Raw genomic sequence first — 22,218 nt, forward strand, 5'->3', positions numbered from 1 at the left:
AGAAGGGGGGTATAAACAGGGAGTTCTCTATACTATGGCTCCTACCAAGACAAATGCCTGTAAACAGCCAGTGGTAAAGCACTCAAGAAAGCAACCAGCTACAAAAGTCACTCCCAAGAATATGTCTTATACTGAAAAGGTGAAGAAACCACATTTTTACAAGCCTCATACTGCGGCTGTCCCTGAAGTACACTGAACTTCTCACTTGCAAGTGTTCAGGACTTCAAACCAGATCTACACTACCAAAGTGCAGCTACTGGCACATTTCTGGAGGCAAATCAGGCCTATCTAGTTAGTCTATTTGAAGATACCTACCTGTGTGTTATCCATATCAAATATGTAACAATTACGCCAAAGGATATCCTGCCAGGATGACTCAAATGTGGAGAATGCACTTAAGATGCATTATGAAGGGAAACATTTTATTCTTAAAAGAACAAAAGAAAGTACCTAATATGACTGCAAATGAAAAAAAAAAAAAGCAGGTGAGAGAATCGGTATTATAGCAAATTCCGCCTTGCCCCATTTTCGTTTGTGTGTAAATGTTTAATATTAATGCAGCGATATAAAACATTCATGCAAGTAAACAATGTTTCAGCGAACAAGTTTCACTGAATTTGTTTGTAACAATTATAAACAAATCTGTTAACTTTTTCTGCCAAAAAACCATTTCCTGCCCACTAATGTCTGCACAATAAAAACCTAAATTCCTTTTAGGTATACAAAGCCTTCAGAATTTTAAAACACAATCTGCCAGAACTATCTTCTCTCACTCAACCCCAGGCACCCCATGCATTTACCCCAAACTTTCTGCCACTTTTAAAATGCATTACAGACTTGTGTGTTTTAAATGCTATTTCTCCTAACTAAAAGCTCTTACTTCCTTCTTTACTTGGCAGTCAAGTCATCCTTTGTGACCTAATTTAAGTGTTACATTCTCACAGGATCCCCTAGATAAAGCTGGTAGCTCCCTCCTCTATGGTCCCACTTTATTTCCATATTATGCATTTGCCTCATTACAAATTTTCGTCTCCCAGACTAGACTAGCATCTAGAACTAGGTCACATTCCTTATTCATCTTTGATTCTCTGGTTCTTGGCAGCTACTAACTCAATGCTTAACTGAATGAATTCGACAGCATCCAGAGCTATGGAAATCTACATTAAGAAAAATTAAAGCGTATTTATGATGAAATAAAAATAGGTAATATCATTTGAAACAAGAAAGGTATTTATAGTCAAACTACAATGCTTTGGTTATACTAGAAAATTTCACTTAGGTGATAAATGACGTTCATTGTTTTCCTAAAGCTAAACCAAAAGTACTGGACTCGGGCTTCCCTGGTGGCGCAGTGGTTGAGAATCTGCCTGCCAATGCAGGGGACACGGGTTCGAGCCCTGGTCTGGGAAGATCCCACATGCCACGGAGCAACTAGGCCCGTGAGCCACAGCTACTGAGCCTGCGTGTCTGGAGTCTGTGCTCCACAACAAGAGAGGCCACGACAGTGAGAGGCCCGCGCACCGCGATGAAGAGGGGCCCCCACTCGCCGCAACTAGAGAAAGCCCTCGCACATAAACGAAGACCCAACACACCCAAAAATAAATAAAAATAAATAAATTAAAAAAAAAAAAAGTACTGAACTCACTGTATACAGAAAGATTTAAATTCCAGACCTTTTTTCTTAATTATGTCACTTAGCCCTTAATTTTTCTCTACTGGAAAGCCACTATATTTCTGCTAATATTTGAATGACTCTGCAAGTCTTGTAGCAGTCAATTACACAGCATCAAATCTAAAGCACAATCAGTAATACAACTGACAAAAATAGACAGGTTAATTGGTTATTCTATCCATGTCAACTGGTTATACTCTAGAGTTTTCGAAAATCAGAATTATCAAACACATAAAGTTCTCCCGGAAACAAACTATTCTTAACATGGATGCTGCTTTAAAATAACATTTCACACTGAAACTTATAAACAAATAACTTGTTAATCTAGTAAGTTATTTCAACAAATATCTATATATACTAAAGTGATTTTTCTTAGGATCTCATTAGACTAAGAAGTTTCATTTGTACTTTGTCACATGTTTCAACTATCAAAAAGTAGTAAAAACAGGTCTTACTTGATAATATAAAAGAACCTGTCAAATCTAACAATCATTTAGGATTTATGCTGACAGGTCATATCAGATCCCTGACTTCAAACAACTAAGCATATTTAATAACTAAAATATGACTTCATTTTTATTTAATCAATACATATTGGACAACAACAATGTACAGTACATTATGCTGGCCCCTAGGGAGAATACAGGATGAAGGTAATAACAGTAATGAAGGTAGTAACACTTATTATGACAGATAACATTTATAAGAGTGCTTATTAAGTGGAAGACACTTTGTATGTATTAACTCATTAACTGTTCCCAACAACCCTAGGAGGTAGTTACTAGTATCCTCATTTAACTTAGGTAATGGTAGGTTAAATAACTTGCCCAAGGTCACAAAACCGGTACTTGAACCCAAGCATTCTGACTGTTGTGTCCTGACTTTGAAGAGCTTCTAATAAAGGTATTAACACAAATAATAAAGGTATTAACTTATAATTTTTCAAATGTCAAAAGCTACAGTGTTATGGGATTTCAGGGTTAGAAAAATGCTATCAGGTTGAAAGAGGAAAATCAGGAAAGGCTTCTTATAGTAATAAGAAGGGCTAGATTTTGCTGGTTGGGTAGGATTTTAAAAGCTTGCTTTTTAAAAACATAAAAAATTCAATACAGCTGCATGGCATGGCCAAAACAAACAAACAAACAAATAAATAAATAAACAGATTTCCCTGGCAGTCCAGTGGTTAAGACTTAGCGCTCCCACTGCCAGGGCCTGCTTTCGATCCCTGGTGGGGGAACTAAGATCCTGCAATCGGCACAGCATGGCCAAAAACAAACAAAACAAACAACAACAAAAAACAAATTCAAGACATATATCTCAGTAAGTTTCATAAAAACAGTAAACTCTCAACACTCTCGACAGTGGATTGCAGCAACAGTTTTATGTCAATGAAAATGTTCCTGTCCGTGGCTACTTTAGGTATGCTTGGTTCAGTTTAGTTCCATTAAACAGAAGAATAGGGCAATTACTATTGCTCCCACACCTTGAGACAAAGTAAACAGAAGTATTCAGTAGAGCAGAGAGGAGACATCTGTTCACTTACACTACACCTATATCCATCCCTTCTTCCATCATACTGACAGAAAAGCAGGCTCAGGAAAAATATACATTCTTTAAGAATCTTGATGTGAAAGAGCACATCATTTTTGCCAATCATTTGCCATCGCTGCTAGTCACAATTATTTTGCCAAAGAGTTTTTTTACAGTGGAGAATGTCTGTACAAAATTAGATTCTAAGCAGCAATACCTGGACAGAACACTTTAAAATCCGTGTAATAAGCCTCATAAAAGAACATGCCTCTGCATATCATGACACCTACCATGTTGCCTGAACTGAATAAGGTCCTGAATACCAATGAATCAAGTTTTTAAAGTCGATGTCTTCTGGAACCTAAATTTACAATAGGTATTTGAATGTATATTTAACACTATGTTTTTCACAACCCCCTATTTTTTCTTTTTTTTTGGCAATGACTTTTCATTTTTTAAAACTTTTTATTTTATATTGGAGTACAGTTGATTAACAATGTTGTGATAGTTTCAGGTGTACAGCAAAGTGATTCAGTTATACATATACATGTATCTATTCTTTTTCAAATTCTTTTCCAATTTAGGTTGTTACATGATATTGGGCAGAGTTCCCTGTTCTACACAACCCCCTATTTTCAATACAATCTTTTCTTTCAACTTGGGCTATAATGGTGATGGTATGTTAGTACTCTGGAAATGCACTAAGCCTCTCCCCTCCATTTTGGCAAAAAAATTATAATATTTGGCACTAAGACACAAAACATTTATGTGACTAATCCAAAAAATGTAAAATAAGAGGCAAGAATCCTAAAAATGTACTTAAGAAAGTACTTAAATAGTTTTCATGTAAAATCAAAGTTCACCCATTTAAAACTCCCTAAAAAGTAGATATTAAAAAATATTTCATATTATTCACTCAGGGCAAGTGACACACGAAAGCATACAGCACATCAGGGAACAGCAACTAATGTGGCTGAATGTGGCTAAAACAAAATTGGCTTGGGGCAGGAGATAACAAAAACATTAAGAATTTCTGGTCAAAGAGGACAGATTGAATACAAGCATTTAGCTCAAAAGCTTCCCAAAATGTCTCTGAAACAAGAATAAAGAAATTTTTTAAAGAGCATAAATCCATAGGAAACCAAAACACAATTTTAGAAGCTAGAAAGCAAAACAAGTGGTAGTGACTGTTACACCTGAGAAGGTTGAAACCTACATTAGCCTAGATGAAAAACAAAGACAATTTTAGGAGCTAGAAAGCAGAACAAGTGGTAGTGACTATTACACCTGAGAAGGTTGAAACCTACATTAGCCTAGATGAAAAACAAAGACACCTGGCTTATAGCACATAAACTCTCTGGAGAAGTGGTTGATTGCAGGGTTGGGGCAGGGCAAGTATAAGATGGGTTGAAGCATTATGCGGTGCCACAAAGTACAGAAGTGCTCAAAAGGCAAGGATAAGCACAGATGCCAACCAGAAAGAGCTCCCCCTGGCCAAGACTGGAACAATTTGAGCAACAAAATAAATAACAATAGTTTTGGGGTTATAATCGAAAGAATAAAATAAATATCTTAAGTCTATACTGACATAAATAAATAATTAAGTAAATAAATGTGGGAGAAGGGACAACTTTTCCTCACAAAAGAATTCCAATTAATAAATATAGAAATAATGAGGGAAACAGAAAATCACTATTAGAATGCAACAGTAATAAGATCTATAAATGGATGCTAAAACTAGTGGGCAGAAGTTTAAGCAGAAACAGGATATCTGCATGGTCTCAAAGTAGTTAGTAATTATTAAAGAGGAAAATAGTAACTTTACAATGGAGAAACGTAGCAGAATCACCTGAACCAAGTGATCAAAGGTTAACATCACAGTAGGACACATCAGCATCTTGTCCCCCACCCCACCAAATGATGCGCAGAGGACTTATCACTTCTGTGATAGCCTTCTCTTTAATAACCTCAATCTAATCATGAGAAAATATCAGACACACCCAAATTGGGGGCGATTCTGCAAAAATGACTAGTGCTGTTCAAAATGTCAAGGTCATGAAAGAGAAGAAAAGTCTGAGAAATTGTCACAGATAAGAGGAAACTAAGGAGACATGACAACAAAATTCATTGTGGGACTCTGAATTTGGATCTTGGAATACAAAGAAACATTAGCGGAAAACTGGTCAAGTCTGAATAAATTCTGTAGTATAGTTAATAGTATTGTACTAAAGTTAATTTCTTACTTTTGATAAGTGTTCTATGGTTATAAAAGATGTTACCATGAGGAGAAGCTTAGTGACAGGTATATGGGAACTCTGTGTATTCTTTTCTCAAGCTTTCTATAAAAAATTAAAAAGAAAAAAGAGAAAAAAACCCAAAAAGGCTCAGGAACTAGCAGTTTCAGATACTCTGGGAGCAAGAGTGAAGTCCAAGCTAGAATAAGAGATTTAAGTCTGCTTAAGAAGCAGTCAGAACTCCCAGATCCTCTCTCTTTTACTCTTTGACCCTTCCTGAAAAGACGAAGCAATCTCAGGAGAGCATAAAACAAGGTATCTCTGGACTAGAGGATGCCAGGTGCAATCAAATTTGAGGGCTGCCACATTGAAAACTGGAGAATTAAATGAAAGGGTATTCATGTACTTTATGATGAAACCCACATCCCCGTTTCCTACTCAGCTCCCAAGCTTGTTCTCTCCAAGCAAAAGATCAGAAATCTTTTCTGGGAAATCAATTCAGCACTAGAGAAAAACATGTCACTGGGAGTCTACAAGGAAATTATCCACACATATCCAAAGTACAAGGAAAACCATAATTACCCACTGGCAGAGCTTCCATTCAGCTTTTTAAGGCCCCTCTTCTAAATAAGCATTGAGTTCCAAGGAATACCAGACACCCAAAAAAAGCATCTAATATGAAAGACAAAGCCCAAAGCAAACAAACAGAAAAAGGAAATTTAGAGAAAAGACAGAATATGCAGAGGAGAAAAGTATCAAAAATTCCCTAAGAGAGATAAGACACTGCATCCATAAAACAAAAACAGGATATCAAAAACAGGATATATTGAAACTTTTTCAGAGAAAAAAAAAAGAGTACTTGGAAATTATAAACATGATAACAGAAATAAAACCTTAGTAGAAGAATTAGAAGATAAATTTGAGAAAAATCTCCCAGAAAGCAGAGGAAAAAGGAAAAGAAATGGAAAATAGATGTAAACACAGAAGAAAATTAGAGACACCAAGACAGTAGACCCATTACCTAAATAATAGGAATTCAAGAGAGAGAACAGAGAAAACGAAGGTAAAGAAACAAAAGAAATGACTTAAGGAAATTTCCCAGAACTGATGAGACAAATTTCAGATTGAATAAGACTACCCTGAACCCAGCAGAAGTGGAGAAAAACAGACCTGTACACATAATACAGCAATTTCAGAACTCTAGGGGAAAAGGTTCTCCAAGCTTCCAGAGAGGAAAAATAAGATTCCAAATCTTCTAGGCAGGGACTTCCCTGGTGGTGCAGTGGTTAAGAATCCGCCTGCCAATGCAGGGAACACGAGTTCGATCCCTGGTCCGGGAAGATCCCACATGCCGCAGAGCAACTAAGCCTGTGCGCCACAACTACTGAGCCCGCGTGCTGCAACTACTGAAACCCACGCACCTAGACCCCGTGTTCCGCAATGAGAGAAGCCATGGCAGAGAGAAGCCATGGCAATGACAAGCCCGCGCACCGCAACAAAGAGCAGGCCCTGCTCGCGGCAACCAGAGAAAGCCCGCGCACAGCAACGAAGACCCAGAACAGCCAAAAATAAATTAATTAATTAAAAAAAAAATCTTCTAGGCATCTGACGTTTCAACAGCAACACAAAAAACAATATGGCAATGGAGCAATGTATTCAAAATTCTGAGAGAAAATTATTTCTGACCGAGAATTCTCTGCCCAGCCCAACTATCTATAAAGCAAGAGGGCAGAAACATTTTCAGACATGTGAAGTCTTGAAAAAATTATAGCCCATCCAGAAAGCTATTGAAAGTGGTCCTCCAAAATGAGAACACAAAGAAAGATGAAGACATCAGATATAGAACCAGGAGCTCTAATACAAGAGAGACCTGACGGAAACTACTAAGATGATTGTAAAGGCAAATCTAAGACAGCAGCTGCAATTCAAGGAAATTCATCAAAAAATTGGTAGTTTGAACATAATAAGGAGAAGACTCATACACTTGAGAGTTTGGACTAAATCAGAGCTTTTATTGACATTTTGGACCACATAATTCTTTGCTGTGGGAGGCGGTCCAGTGCAGTGTAGGACGATGCTTGGCAGCATAGCTGGCTTCCGCTCGCTAGATATCAGTAGCGCACTCCTGTCCTCCCTCACCTGCCCAACATAGCCAATATCCTTTGGGTTGCCCCCAATTGAGAACCACTTGGTTAAATTAATGATAAATACATAGAAAACAAAGCAAAAGCAAATTTTTAGAAAATATTAACTCATGGAAAACAAAATGCTGTACAGAAGGGAAAATCATCACAATAAACTACATGGCTCAACTATGAATACAGTCACATTGATATAAACTTTGAAACTGGATGTATCCAAACAACTTGCAATATGACAATATTGTAAGGATTGGGCAGAATTGAGAAGTGTGTCTGTGTTTGAGGATAGTGCTAAACCGAATCTTCCATTGCGGGAAGTCCGTAGACAACCCGTTCAACTGAAAAAAATCACGAGGGAAAACTACAGGCATACTATTTTGAAATATGGAGATAAATATCAAAAGAATGAGTAGCAAGTGGCTGCCTCCAGAGAGCCCAAAATGAAGGGGAGGGAGAAATCTGCAGAGCAGAGTTATTCAACTCTTTTCAATATGTGCATGTATAACTTTGACAAAAATTAATTTTAAAAAACAAATCAATTGAGGCTACATTATGAAGGACTTTCCTACTGGTTAAGGCCACAATGACTTAGAAACAAACAGCTATACAACTTTGAAAAAGTTACTTACTCTTTTTTTTTTTTTTTTGGCTGTGTTGGGTCTTTACTGCTGTGTGTGGGCTTTCTCTAGTTGTGGCGAGCAGGGGCTACTCTTCGTTGCGGTGCACGGGCTTCTCATTGTGGTGGCTTCTCTTGTTGTGGAGCACGGGCTCCAGGCACGCGGGCTTCAGTAGTTGTGGCACGTGGGCTCAGTAGTTGTGGCATGCGGGCTCTAGAGTGCAGGCTCAGTAGTTGTGACGCACGAGCTTAGTTGCTCCGTGGCATGTGGGATCCTCCCGGACCAGGGCTCGAACCCGTGTCCCCTGCATTGGCAGGCGGATTCTTAACCACTGCGCCACCAGGGAAGCCCAAGTTACTTACCCTTTAAGCCTTACTTTCTTTCTATCTATCTATAAAACACATAATGAAAGATAAGAGATGCCTTAAAGGGCTTTATAGATATTAAGTAAGTGTGTAAATTGTTTAGCACAGTGTCTGGTGCATAGTGTTTATTAATATTACCTAGTATTCAATTTGCAATCATAGGGTAATAATTATAAACGTTAAAACAGGTAAGTCATAATGTCATGTGTTTTAGAAAGTAATGGCTGTTGTGGTGAGGACAGTTATGAAAGGAAAGAGCCTAGAAGAACACAGACCATTTAAAAGGGCTACATTTGAATGAGAAAATAGAGGCAGAGCCACGAAGAGAAAGGTAAGGATACAAGAGATATTTTCCAAGTGATGATTTAACTATATATGAAAAAAAGGAAAAAGGAGGAGTCAAAAAATGTTCCAACTTAAGCAAATAAACAGATGATGATGACACTAACTGAACAAGAGAATACAAAGAAAGAACTATGCTGGGAGGAGGACATGAGAGGAGAGGAAAGAGAAATGAGTTTGATATTACACATACTTAATCTGTAGGTCCTAGAGTACAACCAAGAAGAGATATCCAGTACGCAGGCGGAAATCTGAAACTAGAAGAGAGGTCAGGGCTGTAGATATAAATGTGTAAATTACAATCAAAGGTTGAAGCCATACAAATTAAAAGAATACTCATTTGACATGTTCCATAATATTTATTAATGGAATTTATTTTTTTTTTAAACAGACAATAGAGATGAAAAACAAGTTGTTTTAATGTTTTGAGGGCTCTCAATATCAACGGCCCTGATATAGTTATGAGGTCATTGTGAAGTTCAAATGAGTTAATACACACAAAGCACATACAACAGTATGTGACATATAATAAGTGCTCAATAAATTTTGGTTATTACTATCATCATTAGTTCCAGATAGAAGTAGTATTTATTATATGGAAAAGAAAGGCAGAAAAAAATCCACTGAGATATGGAACTACATATTCTTTTTCTTTCATTTTTCTATCCTTTCTACATTTATATACTCCTTGGACGCCACTTTAAGTATTGCAGTGAAAGTATTATTTTAAAACTATTAGTAATATGTACCTTTTATCCTTAATTATACTATAAAATACTTGAGGAAAAAATAACTTTTTCTAAATATTCCCTATATGGCAGTGTACAGTAATGTACAGTGAGTACACAACAAATATTAATGTCACAAATCCTTATAAGGAAACAGAATAATAAAAACAATGATGCAATAAATAAAAGTGGAAGGACATTAAAAGAGATCTCAAACTCAACATCAATATAAAACAATTCAAAGACATATAGTAGAGTGAAAAAGTGAGGTGAAATGCTTTGTTGTTTACCACAAAGAACAGCCCACACTCACTTTGCTCTCCTCTGGGTACAACAATTAGGCGAAATATTAAAAACACTGGATTATGTCTAAAAGAAAGTAACTGAGAAACAAAGAACTGAGGATGCTCAGTCCTGCTCCCCTCCCCCCTCTTCAACAATGAGAAAAAGCTGTCCTATGCAAAATGATTTAAGATGTCTCTGTTGTTCAGAGGCAACTATCAAAAAAAGATGGCAGCTATAGAGATCTAGACTTCTCTCAACTCAAAAACTTAAAACAACAGATCTCTTCTAAGACAAAGATGTTACCAGAGATGTCATGAAGGTATTCAAGCAAAGGCTGGAAAACACCTTGCCAAGGATGTTGTGGAAAATATCCAAGCAGGGGAAATTGGTTAGAACTCTAAGTTTCCTTGCAACCCTGTAACCACATCAATGAATATTACTGAAGATCAGTGTCCTTCAGAAAGGACACTGTCTTAGACGTATAATACATACCAAAAAAAAAAAAAAAAAAGAGAGAGGGAGAGAGAGAAAGAGACAGACACACACAAAGATCTCTGCTGTCAAGAAATCCATAATGAATAACAATAAAATACAGTTTGAGACCATAATAGATGTCACAAAGCACTATTTATTAATTGCCAAATGAATTCTATTCATATATAAAAGTCTGCTAAGAAGGAGAAATCCTTAAGGTTAAACGATCAGAAAAGGCTTTTTAGAATAAATGAGATATGAGGTACTGAGGGAAAGATGTGTATGAATGTTCTGAATCAGTGGGCAGAAGTAGGAAAGAAGAGGTAGTACAAATAGAAGTGAAAAGCAAGTTAGAGGGCTTCCCTGGTGGCGCAGTGGTTGAGAATCTGCCTGCCAATGCAGGGGACACGGGTTCGAGCCCTGGTCTGGGAAGATCCCACATGCCGCAGAGCAGCTAGGCCCGTGAGCCACAACTGCTGAGCCTGCGCCTCTGGAACCTGTGCTCCGCAGCAAGAGAGGCCGCGATAGTGAGAGGCCCGCGCACCGCGATGAAGAGTGGCCCCCACTTGCCACAACTAGAGAAAGCCCTCACACAGAAACGAAGACCCAACACAGCCATAAATTAAAAAAAAAAAAAAAAAAAAAAAAAAAAAGCAAGTTAGAGAAAAACCTGTTTGGCTGCATTAAAAACTTGTTTTGAGGAAGAAGAGATAAGCTGAAAGGGCAGAGTGTGGCCAGAATCAAAGTGTACTAGGCATTGAACAGCAAGCTAAATAGTTCCAGATTTATCCTGCATACAGCATCTGTATCAACTACTCAACTCTGCTACAGCCATAGATAATAGTAAATAAATGGGCATCGCTGTGTTCCAATAAAGCTTTACTTATGCATACTGAAATCTAAATTTCATATACTTCCATGTGTCACAGATTATTTTTATTATTTTGATTTTTTTTCAACAATTTGAAAACGTAAAAATCATTCTTAACTCATGGGCCAAACAAAACAGGCTGTGGGCTGAATTTGGCCCAGGGACTAGTTTGCCAAGCCCTGCATGACACTAAGCTGCCTTCTTCAGCAGTCCTCTAAGGTACATTTGTCCTTGAGCTTCAGGGACCAGAATAACATATTATTCGTTCAACAGCTGCACACATATGGATGCACACATTTAACCAATATCTAAATCTAGTAAGTGTCAGAGGTTCTCTAAAAAAAAGCCCACCAAATTGTTGGTAATAAGCCATTAGAACAGAAGTAAGACATTTTAAAATTCTGTAATTTATTTTCACATAGTAAATGGACTTAGAGAGTTACAAACTATTTTTACGGAGCCTCTAGGTTCCATGAAGGGATGTGTAAAATAGAGTATAATCAAGGGGATGTGAGTTCTAGTCCTAGCTCTGTCATTTATTTACTCATTATGTGACCCTGAACAAGTCACTTTCAATCTTCTGGCCCTCATTTCCTTATCTTATAGAAGTGAAGGGGTATAAGTTACTAAATGATCACTATGTGTTCTCTCAGCTTTAGCACTATATAATTCTACTCCTACTTAAAAAGACCAGACAGGGGATGACAAAGATGAGACGAAAGTGATAATTAAGGACACAGGAAGAAAGAGAAAGACATTGACTAAATGAGTGGTCAGACAGGACAAACAGGCAGGGGAAAAAGGCCCATAATTACAGTATTACTAAAATCAAGGAATTTTTTTTAAGTATCAAATGCAAAAGAAAATTCAAGGAAGAGAAGCAGGCAAGAAGAATTCAAGAAGAGGAGTATGGCCATCAAAAACGAATGAATTACTTAGCTAGCTAAAAAAGTGACAGACTTTTTGAGATTTGAGAGTACTGTGCATGTTTCCAGGAATCAAAAAAGGAGTCAGGGAAAAAGAAAAGACTGAAGATGAGTCTAGGGAACAGAAAATAAAGGCATGTGGTCCAGAAAGAGTAGGGAAAAAAAAAATGTTGGAAGTCGGGATGAGTTTGAAGCCTCAGGTAAGGGAGTTAGTCTTAAAGGAGAGGCGTTTAATCTTTAAAATCCAAAAGGAAAAAGCAGCATTGCAGGTATGTTCCTGTGAAAGTGTTTATTTATATCATGTTTTCTATAAATCAAATTATTAGGGAAATAAACCTAATATTGGGCTTTCTTAAAGCAAAGTTCCACCTATATTATATTTTCTAATGGTCAAAAAATTAAGAAAGGGGACTTCCCTAGTGGCGCAGTGGTTAAGAATCCGCCTGCCAATGCAGGGGACATGGGTTCGAGCCCTAGTCTGGGAAGATCCCACATGCCGCGGAGCAACTAAACCCGTGCGCCGCAACTACTGAGCCTGAGCTCTAGAGTCCGCGAGCCACAACTACTAAGCCCGAGCGCCTAGAGCCCATGCTCTGCAACGAGAAGCCACCACAATGAGAAGCCCGCGCACCGCAAGGAAGAGTAGCCCCCGCTCACCACAACTAGAGAAAGCCTGCACGCAGCAATGAAGACCCAATGTAGCCATAAATTAATTAATTAATTAATTTAAATAAATTAAATTAAATTAAATTAAGAAAGGACTAACTTTGCTTTTCATAGGAATGAAAACCAGCACTATGTAGCTCTAAAAGAAAATTCATTTTTATATCTCTCATAGCACCTATCACTTCCATCCCTGCATGAGAGTTACTTTTGTAGAAAAGTACCTAGTCCCTACTTGGAGTTCAATGAATACTAGTGTTACCTTCCTTAGTAGCCTTAAAAGCTCCCACGGCAAGAATTCTGATTAATTCATCTGTTCATCTGCTTTGCAGAGTTGGTGGTGCTTGATGAATAAATACTGACACATGATAACTTAGTTTAAAAAAAAACGTCCTTGCAAAACAATCATCTGAAAATGTTGGGAAAATATTCATATCATACATACACAACTCCAATAATACTTTTGCAGTGTTGGAGCTTGGTCAAGTAGCAACAAATTGCTACAAAGCAACCAAAAAAGGCAAAAAAAAAAAAAAAAAGAATTAAGAATTTTTAAGAACATCACTCAAAAATATCAAGATCCAACATAGCTAACTTCAACAGACACTTGCCTCTATTTAAGGTATATGAGAACTAAAAATCCAAAGCATTCGCCTGATGATCAACCAGTTAAAAATACACGTTTGGATACCCTGAAGATATTTATAAAGCCAACAAAGATACTATTAATATATTGAAATTCCCTGGCCAGTGCTGGATTCTACCATTAATCCTCTCCTACTATTCAACAGAAGCCAGAAGTCAAGCCTTCTCATATCACTGCTTTTAAGAATTTAAGAAGTCACCCAAACTGGCGTACACAACCCAACTACAAAAAGTAGTTCAGCTCTCCATATGGTAATGCTTCGCTATCTCTTACCTTTACGTGAAAGTCACATTTACTACTTTTCACCGATCATTGGGAGGCCCCATTTAGGCAGGCCCATCGTACTACCAAGTAAGAAACAGTTGTTCAAAAAAGTAGCAGTTAACTGCCCTCCCACAAAGCTCAAGTTGGGTGTAGATTTCACAAGCCCTGAAAGCTATATACACTGCCACTGTCAAAACCAGAAGCAGCACCGTCACTCTATCGTGCCGGTCAGCCAGTGTTGCAGAATGTTTTCTTTGAAATCACCTCTCTACCTTGGCTCAACGTGTTAAATAACTACTTGAGAAGCCACCTTCTCCCCCAAAGCAGGACCCGATTCCTTCCAGTCCGCTCCTTTATTTGTCCAGCCCCACAAACCCAATGGGAGAGGTCTCCGCTCCCCGGTCCTCTAGACCCAGTCCGGTCTCCCAATTGCTCGCCGCACCCACCATGCACCCCCAACACCTCCTTCCCCCACAGGCGGGCCGGCCCACGAGCTGGGCCCGCAGCCGGCCCCTCGCCCCGGCCTGCGCTGTCTAGAGCGGCCGCAGGCCTCGGGCCTAGCCTCCTCCGCTGGCCCCTCACCTCCTTCGGGACCAGTTGGTTCTCCTCGCCGGGCACCATCGTTCAGACTCCGGCCGCTCCTCTCCGCCCTGCCGGGGGAGGGGGAGGGTAGCGGCGGCTCTAGCTCAGGAGAAAACGGCAGCGGCCGTCATCCTCTCCACCGCCTGCGCTCCGGCTACCGAGGAGGCCTCAGCCTGGGCCTCAGACACCAGCGCGCAGACACCGACCCAAGGATCCGCCGTCGTCGTCGCCGCCGCCGTCGCCGCCGCCGCCGTCGCCTTCGTCGTCGGCCCCTCCCCCAGCCCGCTGCAATCAATGGAAAAATGGCGGCTGCCGTTCTCGCGAGAATTCGGCCCGTCGGGCTCCAAGCCAGGTGCCTGGCGCCCAAGGTGCCGAGACAGCTGTCGCTCGCATCTAATTACCTAAGCTCTTAGCCTCGGGATGTATAAAATTAGTTGAGCGGCCAAGCAAATGCTTTTCGGAGGGGGTTTCTGGACTGTCCATCTCGGAACTCCCTCTGCCGTCAGGGAAAGGACCAGGCCTAAGGGTCCTCCATGCCGTCCTGGGCTCTTCGGACTCCCTGCCCACCAGGAAGAGACTCGAGCCTAAAGCCGCTCCTCTGGCCCTACTACCAACACTGCTCTCCCTCCCCGTTAGAAAAGCACCTGAACTCATCTCCTCTTCACAGACCCTCCCCCGGCCTCTGCACTCAGACACAGTCCCAGCCAGAAAGGACTGCGTTTTCTTTTCCCCTCTCCCCACCCTCCCGAGGGCACGGCTCAAGGGACCTCACGGCTGGCCTCCTGCTAGGGGAGGGGACAGTCCATGGCTCGGAAAAGTGGTATCACTCTCCCTCCAGTCCCCCTCCTTCAGAGCTGCACTCTCCTGGGCCATTTCGGGGAACTTCCTTCTCCGACAGGTTCAAGTCTGGGGCTGAGATAGCTTCAGAGAGCAGGGCTGCAGTTTGGACCTAGGATCTTCTTTTAAAAGTGTTTTTAGAGTACTTTAATCTCCTCTGGCAGTAAGCACTGTGCTCTGTTTTATAGGCAACAAATTTTGCAATAGTTATTTTTCCAAATCCTGCTCATTCCTCAAACCTCCGTTTATGAAAACCTGGTGCGGTGTCCTCCATGAAGACTTCTGTGGTACAGCGATTCTACAGCACGCTGAGATAATATAATCCTGCCACGTTCCTAACACCCACGGCATTAACTACCTGTACCTGTGCTCTCCAAACTTTTTTTGATTGCACTTCCCTATTACAAAAAAAAAAGTCTGTATACTGATGGAAGTTATATACACGTCCTGTTGTGTATGACATAAAGGATTTTTAAAGCGTAAAAAGGATGAAGATGAAATAAACATTTAAAGTAACTGTAAGAGTTATTTTCTATATTAATTGTCTTTTTAAAAATCCTTGTTATTCTTGCTAAAAATATTTAGTGAAAGCAATATGATTGACTAGGTTTCAGTGGTTTTAAAAATCTGTAATACTTTATGAAACGGTTATTAAAATGTGTGATTCAACGTTCAGGTTATTTCTGTACTTTGTTTTAACGGCTGTCATAAGCTGAAAAAGATAACTCACAAAGATATTTAGATCCTAATGGAAGAAGTACATCTTTGGCTGCTCTTCTAATGCAAGTATCCATTTTTATCACCTCCGTCCACCAACCATGAAAAGTTTTTGTTGAAATTCAGCTAGTAACTTTCTATCTTTCCTGATGTCAGCCAGAAGAAGTTGCATTGTTATATACTTTCAAAACTCTTTGGAATGCATTGCCTGGAAGATTTCTTTTAACAAGTTGCAAAATTCTGTCTTCAAGTTTTAGTGTACGTATATAAGGTTTTTTTTAGAGTACTGATCTTGTCTTTATTTAAAATTTGGTATTTTTTATCATAGATTTTTGCATTAATTTTGACTTTTTAAAATATTGCATTTAGATATTTATCTTGATTGCTGAGTTTGGGGCATCCCCTTAAATTTCGTGCACGAGGTGAATGCCTCACTTGCCTCACTGTAGTCCCAGCCTTGGTTAGCACACATGTCATTTTGCATCAAAATCACATAATGGAAATATTTCCAAATCTCTGATTTCAAAATGTCATGCCCACTAGTTAATAAGATGGCTTCTGTAGAGCTCATGCTAGCAGCAGATGTGTCATCTCTATCGTCATCTTTTTGCTTAGGCCTGCTTTATTATCTCCAACTCATGTTTTCTTTCCAGAAATCTTTTTTAGCAACTTCCATTTTCGTGGGGGTTAATTTAATGAAATAATAATGTAATTGGTAAATCTACTTAACCCAGCACACATAAACTGGAAGAAATCACAATATATTAAAACAAAGAAAATGAAGAAATCTCCAAATTATTCTCCACGATGCCTAACTCACACTTTTCACTCATTAGTAGTGAGATGGCAGTGTCGATCTATATATTAAATATTTGAAAGACTTTTTTCTGTTTTTAGATAAAAATCAATATTTTAAAAAGTTTTAGTATTTTCTTCCCATGACCCACCTTCTCTGGCTGCACACTCTTCTCTTTAGATGCCATTGGCATGACTGTACTAGAGCCTGATATGTTGGTAGGTATACAATAAACATTTGTGGAATAAGTATATGAATGCATGAATTGATTAATAAATAAATGAACAAACAGGGATGTATGGCTACTCTTCCTAGTAAATAAAGTTACTGATGTCACATATTTATGTTTGTTTATTTTATGTATAGATTTTATGTCTCCAGCCCTGACTTCTCCCATGGGCTCCAAACTCATATATCCATCTACCTTTTCGATAACTCAAAATATCTCAGATTTAACTTGACCTAAATAAAACATTTGATTTCCAAGTCTCTCCCACCTATACCTCCTGCAACATTTGCTCTGTCAGTTCTCCCCACCTCAACAGATTACACCATCCTCAGTCTATCAAGGCAAAAACCTGAGAATCTCCATCTTACATTCAATTCATTACTATGTGCTGTTGCTTCCTCCTCTGAAATATATCCCAATCCAACCACTTCTCTTTATATCTACTGCTGCCCATCTCATTCCAATCACCATCTTTTCTTGCCTGGACTACTGCATTTGTCTCCTAACTCCTGGCTCCTAATTTCTACTTTATCCCCCAACAATTTCTACTCCACACAGCATCCAGAATGATCTTTTAAAAATATATCAGATTATGTCTTTCTCTTAGTTGAAACTTTCAACGAATTCCCATCTCACTCAGCATAAAATCCATATTCCTTGCCATGGCCTATAAAACCCAATGTAATCCAGCCCTGTCCGCCTTGTTCATCTCACCTACCCTCTTCGTCTTACACCAATGACCCAGCCACTCTGCTTTTATTGAAGCTTTTAATATACATCAGGTTTACCTCTGCTACAGAGACTTTGGCTTGTTATTCCCCTTCCCTGAAATGTTCTTCCCCCAAATCTTTGCCCTTATCTAGTTCCATCTTGTTATTTGGGCCTCTCAAATGTCAGTTCCTCAAAGAGGCCTTTCATGACCATTCACTCTAGACTAATTTCCTTAATGTATCTTCTGTGCCTAGAACAGTGCCTGGCACATAGTAGGTGCTTAATACATTTTTGTTGAACTAATGACATTTTTTACATGAGAGTCATGTAAAAAAAAATGCTAGGACTGTTTTCTTTATAACTTTTTTTTGGATTATTTTTCTTTTTCCTTTCACTTTAAAATATTCATAATATAACCCCAGTCAAAACATGACTAAAACATCAGAAAAACCCAGATTGGGGAACACTCTACAGGATATGTGGCTAGTATTTCTCAAGACAGTTAAGCTCGAGAAAAACAATGAAAGACTGAGAAACTGCCACAGACAAGAGGAGACTGGGGAGACATCACAACTAAATACAATGTGGTACCCTCTATGGGATCCTGAAACAGAAAGAGAACATTAATGGAAAACCTGGTGAAATCCAAATATAGTCTCTAGTTTGATTACTAATGTTCCAATGTCAGTTTCTTAGTTTTGACAAACGTACAATGGTAATGTAAGATGTTAATCATGGGGGAAGCTGGAAGGGGTATATGTGTACTCTCTGCTCTGTGTTAGCAACTTTTCTGCAAATCTAAAATTATTCCAAGGTAAAAAGTGTATTTTAAAATGTTCATGGTAACACTTAAAGTATTTCTTTCCTCTTTTACATTTTAAGACACTTTGTGAAACATTTCTATGTTTTAAGTGACTTTTAAAAAGCCCTATAGTCAACTGAGAGAGTAGCATTGACATAAATACAGTACCATGTGTAAAATAGATAGCTAGTGGGAAGGTGCTGTATAGCACAGGGAGCTCAGCTCGGTGCTCTGTGGTGACCTAGAGGGGTGGGATGGGGGGGTGGGACGGAGGATCAAGAGGTAGGGGATATGGGGATACATGTTTACATACAGCTGATTCACTTTGTTCTGCAGCAGAAACTAATACAACAATGTAAAGCAATTATACTCCAATTAAATAAATAAATAAAGCCCTATAGTCAAAGTCATATGATACAATTTAAGAGCTAGTGATAATGTTCACCACTATAACTGGAACTATTAGTAATAATGTTAAATGTATTTTGTAAATGTGAATGGAGGTTTTCACCATGACTATGTTTTAATGGAGTTAAAAAGAAGATCTTTAGTTACTGTGATGTGACTTTGGAGCCAGACTGACCTGTTTTGAGATCCAAGCTCTGTCGCTTTCTCCATGTAAGACCTCTCTGAACCTCTTTGCTCTCAACTAGAAACTGAGAGTAATAAAGTAGACTCCTGGCATTTACCAACTTAAAATTTGCAGTTTTGACCAGAACAGCTCATGTTATGTAGCACTCCGTGTGTAATTTTGATATATATTGCCCTATTGCCTTCAAAGAAGTTTACATTAATTCATATTCTACAAAATTTAAATGAGTTCTTATTTCCCTATAAGTCTTGCTAATCTGAGAGTAAAGATGGCAGTTTCTTACATTTGCAGTTCTTTAGTGATGAGTAAAGTAGAACATCTTTTCGGACGTTTACTGGCAATTTGTAATTCATTTTTTATGAAGTGCCAATCTTTAAACATTCTTCTGTTGGATTGTTCATTTTTTACTTATTGATTTATAAGAGCTCTTTTATATTAAGGAAATTAGCCATTTGTCATATTTGTTGCAAATATTCTTCCAGCTGATACTTTGTCTTTTAACTTTATTTATATTTATATTTTGCTATGCACAAGTTAAAATTTTTTAATGACTATCTTTTCCTTTGCATCTCTGAGTTTTGTTGTTGTTTCATGACAATACTATTATAAAATATTCACCTTTGGGACTTCCTGGTGGTCCAGTGGTTAAGAATCCGCCTTCCAGTGCAGGGAATGTGGGTTTGATCCCAGGTCAGGGAACTAAGATCCCACATGCTGTGGGGCAACTAAGCCCGCGCGCCACAACTAGAGAGGCCATGTGCCACAACTACTGAGCCCATGTGCCACACCTACAGAGCCCGTGTGCTCTGGATCCCGTGCCACAGTTAGAGAGAAGCCTGCAGCCACAACTAGAGAGAAGCCCACACGCAGCAGTGAAAGATCCCTCATGCCACAGCTAAGACCTGATGCAGCCAAAAATAAAATAAATAAATAAATATTTTTAAAAATAAAATAAAATTCACCTTTGTGTACATTATTCCTAATCCTTGTAATTCTATAAAGTAATTACTACAACAAACCCCTGAGATTCTCAAGGGATACTGAGATCTATCCAACCACCGAATTTATAAATACTACTCTATTGCAAAGATCTTATGGAATCATTTCAAAAGATTAATGCCACGGCTCCAGCTTTATTTTATTAGATTCTTCCTTATTCTTTGACCTTGAAATTTGAGCATTTGCAAAACCCTAGAGAAAGCTTGGATGTATCATGGCTAATTTGTCTTTGGTTGTTGTAAGCTCTAATATTTATGTCTCCACCATTGATATGTTTGCCAAGGTGTTTTCTGTTGATGTGGGCATGAAATCTCTAGTGGCATATGATACTACCCCACCAAAAAGAAAATTTATACTGGTTATCTCTGAGTTCTTGGAATAGAGGTTGTCAGTGTCAATGTCAAGGTTAGCTGGGATCTTTTCTTTTTCACTTTCACATTAAATCACACTGTGTTCCTTTAATTATTTTACCGGGGGCATGTTTGTCTTATATAATTTTAAAACAACTAATCTAAAAATAAGGTATGGAAATTGACTAACATGGTGACTGAAACACTGTAGATGCTCAATACTTGACAACTTTCATGGTCTTTTATTGTCTGCTTTGGTTCATAAGTCCTTTATTATACCTCTAATAACAATCACAAATTGTTATTGAGTATTTACCATGGTCCAGGGCTTGTATTAAATATGTGAAAACATAGTGTCTCATTACTCCCCACAACAACCTGCTGAGTTGGGTACAATTATCATCCGCATTATACAGACAAGGAAACAAGAATCTAGAAATGAAGTAATTTGCCAAGGTCACAAGGCTAATAAATGGTGGAGCTAGGATTCCAATCCAAGAAGTCTGACTCCAAGTCTTTTATCATAGGTAAAGCCTTGTTTGCTTCTATAGACACTATAGAATAGATTTTAACACATAGAAATATTTCAATAGAATGTATTTTCTTTGTTGATGGTTAAATATAATTTATCTTCAGTGGAACAAAGCAATGAATCACCAACTTGTAATTTTTTTTTTAATATAGATCCACATATTTGCAGTTTAATGCATTCCTCATTCAATTGTGTATATACAAATTTCTATTTGGTATTATTTTTCTTTCTTTTTTTAATTAATTTTTATTGGAGTATAGTTGCTTTACAATGTTGTGTTAATTTCTGCTGTGCAGCAAAGTGAATCATCTATATGTATACATATATCCCCTCTTTTTTAGATTTCCTTCCCATTTAGGTCACCACAGAGCATTGAGTAAAGCTCCCTGTGCTAGGCAGTACGTTCTCATTAGTTATCTATTTTATACATAGTAGTATATATATGTCAATCCCAATCTCCCAATTCATCCCACCCCCCCCCAACCAACTTTTAATTTTTAACTAAGTTGGTGATTCAAAGTCTCTGGGCCTTTCTTTTAAATTTTCAGCAAATGATCTTTGTTGCTTCATCTTTCACATTTTAAATGTTGAAACTGGTCTTTCAATTATTTGATGATTTTCACTAGACTAACTGATTTCACTTTCTAATCATTTTTAAAGATTTAGTTATTTAATCCTTATAGTTGCTCTTTTCTGGAAGATTATCAATGTCTTTTTACAAACCCTAAAAGTGAACCTTTTCTTTAAAAAGATAAATAGCAGGGAATTCCTTAGCTGTCCAGTGGTTAGGACTCCATGCTTCCATCAAAAATAAATAAATAAATAAACAGTAAATAACAGTTGTTATTCCTTTCCTACTTTTCCTCTTCTCTCTTTTTATAAAGCACGCAGTTTTTCATCAAAACTTGTCTATTCAAACCTTTCACAGACCAGTACAAGTGAGTAAAGGAATATTTTCTCATTGGCTTACATGAGTCCCTTAGTAGGAAAAATTGAAATTGACACTCGGATGTTAGTTGTTCATAGAATTCTTTACATGCACGGATTAGGCCATGTTTTCAACTTAAAAAAAAATTCAGAAACTTCAACTATTATCTCATTTACTTATCTGAAGCAGAGTGTAATTTTTAACTTCAATAATCATCACAGTTTTTGTCAATAATCAACATTTATTGCGTTCATGCAGTGTATATGGCACTGCTGTTTATGAGCAACCAAAAATTCTTAACCAGACTCAATGTCTCATTTGATTTAACTACAAAAACTTTAAAATTTATCATGTGTGTGAGCACTACAGTCATACAAGGCTCTTT

General features: G+C 38.2%; 1 protein-coding gene across 5 annotated transcripts in view; it reads right to left on the reverse strand.

Moving 5' to 3' along the window:
• USP47 (ubiquitin specific peptidase 47) overlaps positions 1-14,639 on the reverse strand; it is a 115,611-nt gene extending 100,972 nt beyond the window's left edge. For 3 of the 5 annotated variants that reach the window (XM_082341404.1, XM_082341402.1, XM_082341403.1), the window contains exon 1: positions 14,341-14,638. In XM_082341404.1, the coding sequence (XP_082197530.1) occupies positions 14,341-14,379 (39 nt within the window). In that variant the 5' untranslated portion in view covers positions 14,380-14,638. Of the gene's footprint in view, positions 1-14,340 lie in introns of all 5 variants that reach the window. The other 2 variants (XR_014231393.1, XM_082341405.1) reach the window with 2 other exon arrangements.
• Positions 14,640-22,218: the final 7,579 nt, after the last annotated feature.

The sequence above is a fragment of the Balaenoptera borealis genome (genome assembly GCF_965194805.1).
Source record: "Balaenoptera borealis genome assembly, chromosome: 11".
Classification (NCBI taxonomy): domain Eukaryota; kingdom Metazoa; phylum Chordata; class Mammalia; order Artiodactyla; family Balaenopteridae; genus Balaenoptera; species Balaenoptera borealis.